The sequence below is a fragment of the Pelecanus crispus genome, chromosome 10 (genome assembly GCF_030463565.1).
Source record: "Pelecanus crispus isolate bPelCri1 chromosome 10, bPelCri1.pri, whole genome shotgun sequence".
Lineage (NCBI taxonomy): Eukaryota > Metazoa > Chordata > Aves > Pelecaniformes > Pelecanidae > Pelecanus > Pelecanus crispus.
The window spans coordinates 37,930,974-37,943,730 of record NC_134652.1 but is presented as its reverse complement, the minus strand read 5'-3'; the positions used below and the strand labels follow the sequence as shown (position 1 = coordinate 37,943,730).

Genomic DNA, 12,757 nt, shown 5'->3' with positions numbered 1-12,757 from the left:
CCGTGGGCTGCTCCCCACTGTTACAAGCAATGGTAAAAACCAGGTGAAAAGGAGAGGGATCCCACCGAGACATGCTTTGCTTGGGAGCAAGAGTGTGATTTAATCTCTGTACGTTTATCTTTGTACCCAGCCATTACCTGGAGCTGCATCTGCAGCCATGGCTCATTTCATTTTGAGCCCTGCATCCTGTTTGTGTCTCTTGGCAGGGCTCAGCCCATGGTGGTCATTGAACTTGGCAGGTCCAGTCTTCCCCAGCCAGCTCCAGGGGTTGTGGAGCCAGTCCCTCCACAGCGCTTAACGTGATGTCCCCATGTCCCGCAGGCCACCACCATGGTGTATGTCACCGTCCTGGACGAGAATGACAACGCTCCCGCTTTCCGGCAGCAGCTGTACGAGGTGACCCTCGATGAAGGTCCCGCCACGCTCAATGCCACCCTCGTCACCGTGCAGGCCCTGGACTGGGACGAGGGACCCAATGGCACAGTTGCATACGCCATCACGGAAGGCAACATCTTGGGTACCTTCCACATCGACAGCTCCACGGTCAGTAAGGATGCCGGCCCCATCCCGGCCATGCCCCCATCCCGCTCCCCTCACTCCTGGCTGCCCTCCCCTCACCTTGCAGGGGCAGATCCGCACGGTGAAGGAGCTGGACTATGAGATCAGTCATGGGCGCTACACCTTGATTGTCACTGCCACCGACCAGTGCCACATCATCTCACGCCGACTGACATCGACCGCCACGGTAGGGAGCTGCCAGCAGGGTTGCAACACTGCGGCCTCTTTGGGGTCGAGGAGTTCCCCCTCATGCAAGAAGTTTCACATCTCCTTCCCAGTGGTCACCAGTTGCTTTTCTCCTAGAGGTCACCGGGCGCTTTTCCCAGCTGTGGCCAGTTTGCCCAGTTGCTGTCACCCTGCTTCCTCCTGGGGATTGCAAAACAGGGACGTGGGCAAGGGACACGTAGGCTAATAAGCCCAGTTATTTGGTCCTGTGAAGACACAAGCAGAAGAAATTCCCTGAGGTGCTTTCAAGTTGCATTATATTGGCTTTAGAGGTCCCCTTGGTTCTTCTTGCCTGAAGGGACAGTAGATAGTAAAACATTGCTAGAGCATTAATTTCTGCTTCATCTTTATATTCTCAGATTATTTAGCTGCTTTTTAAATTCCTTTTTCATCCCTTGTATGGAGGTTATTTAAAGCCTCTAGTCATTTTTGTTGCTTCTCTCTATAGCTCTTCCATTTGTCCTGGACGGCGGTGACCTGAACTTAGTGCACTGCTCCAAGTGTGGGGAGGGCAGACTAGCAGCTTCCAAAGCAAATGTTTTGCAGGAATTGAATACACTGATTATTTTTGTGACCGAAACCAAAATTTGACAGGTTGTGCGGCAGACGTTGTCCGTGCTCAGAATGATTTTAGGATCTACAAGTGGACGGGGTTGGTTAGATCACCTGCCTTGGCTCCCTATCATGGACCATTGTGCCTCATCCAGATATCGAGCCAAGTGTTTTCTAGTCCCCCAAAAAGGACATAGATGTTTATGTGGGAAGAAAAAAGGTAAACTAAAGGGGAGACACCGGTGTGGGAGATTTCCATGGATAAAATCTGTCCCTGTGAGCCTGGCAGCACTGTGCTCCATGCTGGGGCAGATGGGAGGCCTTCAGATGTGTACATCTGATACTGCTGGAGACACCTTCCTGGCCCAGAAAAACTGCAGCGGAAACCTTGAGACCTGGGGTTTAACTGCTGGCAGGGAAGGCGGCAGCTGCCGGCATGCTGTAGGCAAAGGAGCTTTCCCTGCTCTGCTTTCCCAAGCAGAGACATGAACTTGGAAACCCCTTCAGCAACAAGTATCGAAGCTAGAAGGGATAGGAAACACCCTCCCTACACCGCCCAGGGAGTTTGTGCCGGCACCATATGAAAACATAGCTTTTAGGAGGGAGTTTCGTGATAATTTAAATCCCAAGTGATGGGAAATCCATCACCCTGATAAGGTGTGCCAGTGTTTGTTTTCTCCACTGCTAGGAAACTGAGCAGAGACTCAGATACACTCTTCTGTAAAGATTAGATTTAGACAGGAACAAATGCCCATCTGATGGATTTTACTATCCTTTAATGCAGGAGGTTGGAAAACTCCTCATTTTCAGTATCTTTCTCGTAACCACCTGTACCACCAAAGCTTAACCTCTTATCAGCCACTGGAGACTCTCCTCCTCCAGCAAGGCTTCTCCTCTGCGGAAATTCCCCAAAGCCTAGCAAGGGGGTAACCCTCTTTTCAATATAGGATGATATAGAGCTATATAAATGTCTTCTATGTAGTGTGACTCAGTTAAAAAGCAAGACTAGAGTTTGTTGGATCCCCAGCTTCGCCGGCAGCCCTGTGGTCTACTCTGTCCTAATATTGTTGATGCTTTCCCCTTTTTGAGATCTGTAGGATTGATTTCTAGCCAGCTAAGTGTGTCATAGGAAGGGAGACTAAGAGGGGAAACATGCCAGTGGCGCTGGTGGTGTTTTGTGTTGGAACAAGGTCACAAGCTGCACATTTTTTAAAGTTTACTCAGCATTAGGAACGAAGCCCTTGGAGAACAAGCGCGCAGCTGGCGGCGGAGATCAGGCCACTCCGAACTCATGGCTTTGATAGTCAAATCCATGTCTGTGGTTTTTGTCTATCCAGCTTGGGTTTCAGGATGTGAATGTGGAGAACATTTGACTTTTGCATTGAATTCTCCATCATGGTGCATGGCCTGGACGTTGAAAAGGGCCCCACCTGTTTGTGGCTGGAGTTTCATAGTGTCACTGTAGGATGGGCACGATCAGGAATAACTGAGTTGTGAGTCTCTGAACTGTGAGCTGGACATTTGGTGAACCCAGCAAAGCCAGAAATATGAGAGGTATTTTGCGATGTTGCCCGGCCATGGCTTCCCACGCTCATGGCCAGCGGGCTGGTCTCCCCTTCCATCCCTCTCCTCTCACTGCCCTCCACCCTCTCTCCCTGACCGCAGGTGCTGGTGAACCTCAACGACATCAACGACAACTGTCCCACCTTCCCTCGGCCCTACGAGGGTCCCTTCGATGTCACGGAGGGGCAGCCTGGCCCACGCGTCTGGACCTTCCTGGCCCATGACGGCGACTCAGGACCCAGTGGGCAAGTGGAGTACAGCATCATCGCCGGGGACCCCCTCGGTGAGCAGGGACGTGGGGGCATCACCTCTCCTTCTGGCTGCCCCATGGAGGAACCCGGCTTGCAGGAGCCGGCGCAGGAGCGCAGGCAGAAGCGTTTCAGAAAAGCCATCCTCCCAGCCGGGTGCTTCTGCGAATTCAGCCTTTCGACACCAGGAAATCCTGTTTTGAGCAACAGGAAACTTAACCTGTTCGTGGCCAGCCCAGGGGGTGGCCGGGGCTTGTGCAAGGGAGGGGGGAAATCTGCTAAACAATAAAGGCAAAAAAACAGACCGCAGAAAGAGAAACCAAGAGCTGCAAGCACACAGCCCTGTCCCCTCAACCCCAAGGAGGTTTGCAGGGCATTTGGCGACAAAGTTGCTCTGCACCCCGTGGTATAGCTCTAGCCCCACCAGCACCCTGGAGCAGCTGGCAGAGGAGCCGCGGGCATCCCCAGCCATGGGGAAGTTCAGCTGTCCCTCTGCAAATGGGTGGTGCCTTCAGCGCAGGGTATCTGGAAGGCAGAGCCCAGTCCCGTCTCCAAGCTGACCCTGCTGCAAAGCTTCTTCAGAAAAACTGGGATGCAGCCCCTCGGCTCGGGGCTGTCCGTGCTGTATAGCCCACCCTGCTCTGGCCATCATGGGGCACAGGTGGGTGCTTGGAGGGCTGTTGGCACCTTCAGGAAGGCCCAGCCAAGGAGTGTGAGCACCTCTTATTTAGCCATTCGACCCACGTCCCCTGCTTCTGCTGGTACTTGAGGGTGCATCGGTCCCCAGGGTAAACCCCAGCTGCCCACAGCCCTCCCATAGCTGCAGTAATGGGGCACTGGGGTTGTCGTCCCCAAGCCCGCCATGGTGCCTGTCCCCCGGCTCTGAAACAAGCCATCCTCTTGGGGAGCTGGGCCGTTCACAACAGCATGGCACGAGCCAGGGCCCTGCTGTCTCTGGCAGGGGAGTTCGTGATCTCCCCGGTGGAAGGGGAGCTGCGAGTGCGGAAGGATGCTGAGCTGGACCGCGAGAACATCCCCTTCTACAACCTCACCATCGCCGCCCGGGACCGGGGGGTGCCCCCCCTCAGCTCCACGGTGAGTTCCCTGGGGTGGTGGGAGGGGCTGCGTGGTGCTGTCCCCCATCCCCAGCTCCTTCCTCGGGGTCTGCTCTGCCTTTCCTCTCTTCCCCTCCTCCTCCTTCCCCTTGCCCCCGGGGCTTTCCTCCCCCAGACTGTAGTGCGCTGAGTGGGGAGGCCCACCTCTTGCCCAGAGGGGCAAAAAAAGGATAGGAGGGATGGAAATAGGTGCCACATGCCTGCACTGCTCCTCTCCCCGGCAGATGCTGGTGGGCGTCCGTGTGCTGGACATCAATGACAACGACCCCATGCTCCTCAACCTCCCAATGAACCTCACCCTCAGTGAGAAGGCCCCTGTCTCCAGCTTCGTCACCCGTGTCCTCGCCCGGGACGCAGACAAGGGGCCGAACGCCCTCCTGACCTTCGACATAACATCGGGCAACACAGAGAACGCCTTCTACATCAACAGCACCGTACGCCCCCGGGGGGTGGGATGCTGGGATGTGGAGGGTGGGCACCCCTGGCCCCAGAGCCCTCCCTTCCCTAGGCACCCATGGGTGCTGCCTGGCATCCTTGCCCTGGCAGGAGATGCCCCATGGGAAGCACTCCTCAGGTCCCTTTTACCTATTTCTTCCCTTTTTTTCTCGGTAGAGCGGCATCATCTACGTAAACCGCCCGCTGGACAGGGAGCAGGTGGCGGAGTACAGGCTGACCATCACAGTGAAGGACAACCCCGAGAACATACGCAATGCCAGGCGGGTAATTATGGACACTGCTGGAGCCTCCAGTGATGCAGGCAGCAGGGCAGGTGGGAGAGGTTTGCCATAGCCAAAAACAGGCGGTGCATTTCCACACAGCATTTCCAATAGCAGCCTCATCCCCCAAAAGCACCTGGGGTTCACAAGGAGGGGGCTGCAACACCCTCCCCATCAGAGCACAGGACCAGTAGGATCTAGGGCAAGTCCAACATCTCATGTTGACTCCATGCAACAGCAGTAGGTGTCACAGAAGGTGGGACAAAGTTGGGCTGGAGAGCTGGACAACAACAGTAACACCGGAGCATCCTTTGGCCCTGCCAAGATGTCCCACGCATCACCCTTTGGGGTGCTGGCTGGGAAGAGATGCCCAGCCCCAGGGTGAGGGTCTCTGCAGAGCATCATGGTTGCACAGGGCTCCAGCTTTGACCAGCACCAAGTTGGAGGTGGGAGAGGCAGGAGGTGAGCTCGAGGAAAGGATGTGGCGGTCATCACCCTCTTGTCCCTGTTTTCCTTTAGGATTTTGACCTGCTGGTTATTTCCATAGCAGATGAGAACGACAACCGCCCTCTCTTCACTCAGAGCTCCTACCAGGCTGAGGTGATGGAGAACTCACCCCCGGGTAGGTCTCTCTTCGTTCCCTTAGGTGGCTCCTGGAGACTCCCTTGGGGGCCGGGTGAGGGGAGGTGTCTCCTGGCCATCGTGGAGGAGACATGGCACTGAGCAGGGAAAGGCTGCAGGTCAGTGGGACGGGGATGCTGAGTATGAGGGGCTCCTGCTGACCACCCAGAGAGGTCAGCCTGAAGGAGACCGTGTGGCTTTGGTCCATGCTGCTGGTGGAAACCCTTCCTGGCACAGGTCAGGCACAACCCTATGAGAAATCGGCCCCGTTTGGGAATTGTCAGCTGCAGACAGCAAGACGTGCTCAAGGTCTGAGCCAAGCCCTGGGGACAGTCCTTGCCTCGAGGACTGCAACCTGCCTGGTGTCCCTGCAGGGGACAGGGACAGGGTGCCATCTCTCCATCATCAACACCTGGAGTTGCCTTGCTCCAGGGGTTAGAGATAAAACAGTCCAGCCTCTCCAGGTAGAGGTTTCCCAGGCAAAGGGCTAGAAATATGCTTTTTTTGTTGTTGTTGCTTTCCTGCCATTTAAACTGCTCCCGGCTCCAAGACCTCAGGTACCTCCCTGTCCCACCATCGAGGGACATCCCAGGCGAAGGGTTTGGGTGCCTCCAGGTAATGCCCTCGGTGGCAAGGTACTGGTGCAGCCTGTCTGACGGATGTGTCTTGTCTGTTTGTTTTTAGCCGGACGTCCCGCCACCTCGCCTGGGCCTCGCCAGTCGGTCTGCAAGGCTGCAGCAGCCGCCCCCCCACTGCCTCGTGCCCCGCGAGGCCCCGCTCTGTCACCTCCTCCATCCATTCATTGCCGTCCCTCATGCGTCACCGGGGCGGGAGGGGGACGGGGGTGCTCCACGGGGGCTGCCACCCTCCCTAACCCTTGTCATCCCATCCAGGGACTCTGGTCGTGGTGCTCAACGGACCCATCCTAGCTCTGGACGGTGACCAGGGCAGCAATGCAGTGGTGACCTACCAGCTCCTGGAGGCATCCCTGGACCTCTTTGTTATTAACAACAGGACAGGTGGGGTGGCTCGGCAGGTCCCCGTCCCCAGGCTGGGGCTACCAGGCAGCCGTAGGGTCTGTCACTGGGCTTTTCCCCTCTTCCAGGTGTCGTTTCAGTGAAGCCCGGTGATGTGATAGACCGAGAGGCTTTGCCGGACCCTTGTCTGGAGTTCACGCTGGTGGCTCATGATGTGGGAGGGCTGAACAGCACCGCCAGCCTGGTGGTGACCATCCTGGATGACAATGACAACCGCCCCGTCTTCCAACCGGCATCCGTCACGGCACGGCTGCGGGAAAACAGCCCCCCAGGTCAGGAGAGGGCCGGGACTGGATGTGAGGGTGGGTGATGGGGAGACCTGGGTGTCCCCCAGGGACTGTGAAAATCCAACTCCCAGTGTCAGGGCTGGCCAGGATGGGGTTGAAGGGAAAATTTAGGAACTGGGCCTGCCCACGTTGCTTGACAGTGTTTGCCTTGGGACCGGGGGCTTGTTGCTGCTGCTCTCCAACCCTCTCTTGAGAGGGCTGTGTCCCCCCTTTCCAGGCTTCTCCATCCTCCAGGTGATGGCTACAGATGCCGACAGTGGCCTCAACCAGCAGCTGGATTACCGGATTGAGGGTGGTGGCCAGGACAGGTTCCTGATCGATGCCACCACAGGGGTGATCCGCGTGGCCAACATCAGCATCGACCGGGAGGAGCGGGATGCCTACCGGCTGACAGTCGTGGCTGTGGACCAGGGCACGCCAGCACTCTCGGGCACCGCCACCATCAGCCTCTTCATCGACGATGTCAACGACTGCCGGCCTGAGTTCATCAACCCCATCCAGACGGTCAGCGTCCCCGAGTCGGCCGCCCCGGGCACCGTGGTGGCTGAGGTGACCGCCATCGACCGGGACCTCCACCCTCGCCTGGAGTACTACCTGCTGGAGATCATGGCCCGTGATGACACAGATGCGCTGGTGCCCAACCAGCAAGGAGCGTTCGTGGTGGATTTTAGGACAGGTATGAGAGCAGGAAGGGTGGCGCTGGCGGCAACCCCTCTCCTCGCTTCTGCTTCTTCTTCTTCTCTGCCTGGAGGTAGGTGTCTGAGGCATGGGGAGATGATGCTCCCATCCTGCCTCCCCGCTCTCCTCCTCCGGCTGCCTCGTCTCACCCTGCCCTGTCCTCTTTTCCCCATCCAACTGACTTAACTAACCCTTTTCTTTCCTTTCCGGCTCTCAGCCTGACAGGTTTGTCTCTGTGTCTGTGCTCATTTCTCTCTCTGTGCCAGCCATCATGTCCCTCCATCTCACCCATCACCATCGCAGGCGGCCCCACTGCGGGCCGGGGGCTGCTCAGCCTTGGCAGACTGGACGCGGGCACCCTCGCTGGGGGGAGCGGGGGGGGCAACCCTGGGGTAAGTGGTGAGCGGCAAGCTCTACCCTCAGGGAAGGAGGGCCAGGAGGTCCCCACGTCTGCTTTGGAAGCACAGAGATGATCCAGGAAAGAAAAGCACCCTTCTTGGAAAGGATACAGGACATGACAAAGATGCCCAGATGCTGAGCTAAGGTGGAGGGGGTGGTGCAGGAGAGCAGCAGCAGTTGCTCCCAAACCCCTCTCATCCACATAGTCCAAACCCTTACCCCAGCTGAGGCAGCATGAGACCCAGTTAGCTGGGCAGAGCAGAGCAGGCAGGAAGGCAGGAGATGGAGAGCAGGGGGAGAGAAGTCATCTCTTTCCATAGCTGTCAAGTGTTTTCCCCATTTAGCCTTTGGGGAGAGGCAAGAGAGCAAGTGCAGTGGAGGGTGCAGCAGTTGGCTGGTGCAGAACGCTCTGCTGAGAGTCCTCGGTGGGGGGTGCAGGCACAGCCTGTGACCCCCATCTTTTTGGGGTTCCCAGGAGCTGTGAAGATCAAAACCCCCCTCAACCGGGAACTGGTGGCCACCTACGAGGTCACCATCTCCGTCCATGACAATGCCAGCGAAGTCATCGACCGCTCCGTCAGCGTGCCCAACGGTAAGCATGGGCTCCTGCCAGGCAGCGCGGGGCCAGAGCTGGCAGCTGCAGGGGGCTGGCGCAGACTTTCCCAGGCACCAGCGCAGCTTCTGAGTAGCTGGCAGCTCTCCCACCTCCCTCTCCATCCTGACCAGCAACATTTCCAGCAGGAGCAGTCCTGGACCAGCTCCCAGCAGGTTCGGGTTCTCCTCTGAGCCTTCCTTTAGTGAATGGCTCAGACATCCCAGGGCTGCGCTGGGGACGGAGAGGACCATGTGCTCATAACCATACCATGGGAGATACCCCTTTCCATTACCATCCCCATGACGTCTTGCCACCCTGCTCCTGGTAAATCCAGGCCCGTGTGTGAGAAGGCACACACAGATCAGGAGTAGGTCTGAAGTAGGTGAGACAGCCAGCTCAGGGCATAGCGGCTTTGCTGAATATTGCCATTTTTCTTGATGAACAAGCTCCATTTAGTTGGCTTTCCTGGAGTGTCATGCTTGTATCTTTACAACTCTCCTTTCTCCCATCCTTCCTTCCCTTCTCTTTCTTACTTGTCCTCTTCTCTTCCCCTGTGGTCTCCACCATGGCCACAGCCAAGCTGACAGTCAACGTCTTGGATGTCAACGACAACACGCCCCGCTTCCGCCCCTTCGGGGTCACCTATTTCACCGAGAGGATTCTGGAGGGAGCCACGCAGGGCACCACACTCATCTCCATCTCAGCGGTGGACCCAGACAAAGGTGCCAATGGGCAGATCACCTATGAGCTGCTGAACCTCTCCCCGGAAGGCTACGCCTGCCTCGAAGACCAGTCGGCAGGTCGGTGGCCTGGGGAGGTGGGACTCTGGGGCAGGTCAGTGGCCTGGGGCAGGTTTCTCATTTCAGGGTCTGCCATCCTCTAGGGAAGGTCGTGGCCAACAGGACGGTGGATTACGAGGAGGTGCAGTGGCTGAACTTCACCATCCGAGCGTCCGACAACGGCTCTCCCCGCAGATCCGCTGAGATCCCTGTGTACCTCCAGATAGTGGACATCAATGACAACAATCCTGTTTTCAGCCAACCATCCTACCAGGTGAGCTGGGCTCCCACATCCAAGTCTGTGTGGGGCTGGGCAGTGCCTGCCTGGAAAGGATGGGCACAGAGCTGGGGTTCTCCAGGGACACCGTCTCTTCCCTATCTGTGCTTGAACCATCTGAAGAAGATGGTCAACCCACCAATGTACTCTGTGCAAATATCTTGTTCTGGGACCAGCTGTGCTCCCCCCTGGGTGTCACCCTGCACCCTTGGTTACTGCCCGCTAAAACAGCAAGTGGTGCAGCAACCGGTCCTGCCTGCTCCCTTTGCTTGCAGAAAGCTGTCTTCGAGGACGTGCCGTTGGGTACGGTCATCCTGAGGGTCAAGGCCACGGATGCAGATTCTGGGCGTTTTGCTCTCATCCAGTATAGCCTGGGGGATGGAGAGGGCAAGTTTGGGATAAATCCCAACACGGTAAGGAGCCGGAACAGAGAGGGAAAAGGGAGGGGAGGCTGAGATGGTCCCACCTTGTGCTTTGCTCCTGCACCTCACCTTCTGCCCCTTCTTGAGTACCAGCTCTGCCAGATGAGGTCCACCTGAAGGTCTCTGTGTGCTACAGGGTGACATCTACATCCTGTCAGCCCTGGACCGGGAGAAGAAGGATCACTACACACTGACAGCCGTGGCCAGGGATAACCCTGGGGACATCTCCAGTAACCGTCGGGAGAACTCAGTGCAGGTAGGGCTCTCCTCCTCCCACCACCCCTCACGTGGTGGTCCCCAGCAAGAAGGTGTTAAACCTCAGGCTTTCCTCCCCAGCAGTCTTGCTGGTGGCTCTGGCGAGGAATTAGGCAGAAGAAAGAGCAGATGACCCCAGGGTCTGTGGGGTGGATGGTACGGGGGGCTTTGTGCCACGGGGACGGAGCGTTGGCAGGAGGCGACGGAGCAGGAGGGGCAGGGGAGCGGGGCGCTATTGTCTGCAAGTGCTCCGGCGCGAATGGGTGTCCCAGCCGTGGCGGCCCCATTGTTGGAGGCAGGAATTCAGCTAGTGGAGCTAAACGAATAGCAGGAAGGGCACCACACTCCGACAGCGGAGCCGCAGGTCACGGCAGGGGTATGGCCCCCGAGGACTGCCCAGCTGTCTCCAGCTCCATGTCACCCAGCCGTCTGTGCTTTGTCGAAGGTGCTGATCACAGTCCTGGACATCAATGACTTCAGGCCCCAGTTCAGCAAGAGCCAGTTCAGCACCAGCGTCTACGAGAATGAGCCGGCAGGGACATCGGTGATCACCATGACCGCCACCGACCTGGATGAAGGGGATAACGGCGTGGTGACCTACAGCATCGAGGGCCCCGGAGCGGGTAGGTGCTGGCGGTGGGGGGCTCCACCCCAGGGAGGAGGGTTATGATGAGGAGCAATTAGAGGAGATATAGGGGCCAAGCCTACATCTTGTGTCCTGCGGCTGGTTTGGAGCAAGGTTGTGCACGCACTCCCAGGAGCAATACCAAAAGCGTGGAGCTTTCGGTATTGCTCCACAGTTCCCAGTTCCTTGTAGCATGACATGTTATGGTTTTGCCTGCCTTCGTCCTGCAGCCAGCCTTGGCTTATCGTCTTGTCTCCTCCGCCCCAGCAGGACTTTTTATGTACATAAGTGTGTCTTGTTGCAAACCCACTGCACGCTTTAGAGGAAAGCGAAGAAGAGCTAGGAGGTTGTGGGTGGATAGTGATAGTGCCTGAAATCCAGTATATCTCTGCACACTGAGGAGTGATGGGAACCAGGCAAAAGCCAGCATAAATGTAGAGGGGAATGGCAGAACATTCATTTTCCTCTGACCACTGCCCTGTCCCAGTGAAACGCAGCCAGGGGTGGCCTGGGAGCAGGGCCCTTGGCACTGCCACATGGCAGGGATATGACAGTGGGCAGGGATGCTCTGAAGACCCTTAGACCATCCACACCCCTGGCCTCAGGCAGCCATCTCTGCTCCATCACCCCTTGAAAGGGATATCCCACCAGTGAGGGATGTGCTACAGCTGGTTTCTAATTGTAATTTATCTGGTGCAAAGTGTCCTGAGCCAGAGATGGGGGTTTTTTCTGCCCCCAGAGGCTTTCAAGATCAATAAAGACTCTGGCCTCATCATGTCCCGGCGGCGCTTGCAGTCCTATGAGAGGTTCAACCTGACTGTGGTGGCCACGGACAAGGGGCGTCCCCCTCTCTGGGGGACCACCATGCTCCACATCGAGGTCATTGACATCAATGACAACCGCCCCGTCTTTGTCCGCCCGCCCAATGGCACCATCCTGCACATCAAGGAGGTAAATCCCTCGAGAGGGAGCAGGGGTCATGGCACACCGAGATCATGGCCTGGAGTGCTCCTGCCTACCGGTGGCAAAATCCAATCTCCATCTCCACCAGGGATGGAACAAGACTTTGATTTAACACACGGCAAGAAGGTTTGGGTTACGGGGCTGGACGGTCAACGGCAGCCCCTCTCCATATGTGCGAGCTGGGATGCTGGGGCAGCTTTGGGGAACAGAAACCCCAAAATAAGGAAACAGCCAGTCACTGCATGCCGAACCTGTTTATAAACAGGAGCCGAAATGCTGACATTTAAGATGGTTCTCCTTTCTGGGAAGTCAGGCTTCGCTCAGCCAGTCTGGCACATGCATGGAGAAGCCACCCCACTGAAGAGAATCATGGCTCCATGTTGCCAGCCCCCAGCTGGGTTTTGGGCAGCGGGAGCCTGCTGACCCCAACACAAGGGGGTTTGGAGGGGCAGGGGGAGCAGGGAGGCTCGTGTGCAATGCCAGGGCTGAGGGGCTGTGTGTGTGCAAGCAGGAGATCCCCCTGCGGTCCAACATCTATGAGGTCTACGCCACGGACAAAGACGAGGGCCTCAACGGAGCGGTGCTCTACAACCTGCTGAAAACCGGGGCGGGAAACAAAGACTGGGAGTATTTCAGCATCGACTCAGTCAGCGGGCTGATCCAGACGGCCATGCGGCTGGACCGGGAGAAGCAGGCGGTGTACAACGTGAGCCAGGTGGCAGCGCGCCCGCAGGGTGGCCAGGACAGTCCTCGAGGCTGCGGGCCTGGCGCGGGGCTGGCAGGATGCGAGTGATGTGGTGGGGAAGGGGTCAGCTGCCGCAGTTGTGGAGATGTCACACCTT

The 12,757-nt window shown here is 57.4% G+C and overlaps 1 protein-coding gene across 1 annotated transcript in view; it reads left to right on the top strand.

Annotated features, from left to right (window-relative positions):
* CDH23 (cadherin related 23) overlaps nt 1-12,757 on the top strand; it is a 210,519-nt gene that overhangs the window by 191,991 nt on the left and 5,771 nt on the right. Inside the window, exons 37-54 of the mRNA XM_075717465.1 lie at nt 322-543; nt 626-745; nt 3,001-3,181; nt 4,108-4,241; nt 4,486-4,695; nt 4,874-4,981; nt 5,497-5,599; nt 6,492-6,617; nt 6,704-6,907; nt 7,140-7,598; nt 8,475-8,591; nt 9,170-9,394; nt 9,478-9,647; nt 9,926-10,063; nt 10,209-10,328; nt 10,773-10,950; nt 11,692-11,903; nt 12,427-12,621. Coding sequence (XP_075573580.1) covers nt 322-543; nt 626-745; nt 3,001-3,181; nt 4,108-4,241; nt 4,486-4,695; nt 4,874-4,981; nt 5,497-5,599; nt 6,492-6,617; nt 6,704-6,907; nt 7,140-7,598; nt 8,475-8,591; nt 9,170-9,394; nt 9,478-9,647; nt 9,926-10,063; nt 10,209-10,328; nt 10,773-10,950; nt 11,692-11,903; nt 12,427-12,621 — 3,222 coding nt within the window. The remainder of the gene's footprint in view (nt 1-321; nt 544-625; nt 746-3,000; nt 3,182-4,107; nt 4,242-4,485; nt 4,696-4,873; nt 4,982-5,496; nt 5,600-6,491; nt 6,618-6,703; nt 6,908-7,139; nt 7,599-8,474; nt 8,592-9,169; nt 9,395-9,477; nt 9,648-9,925; nt 10,064-10,208; nt 10,329-10,772; nt 10,951-11,691; nt 11,904-12,426; nt 12,622-12,757) is intronic.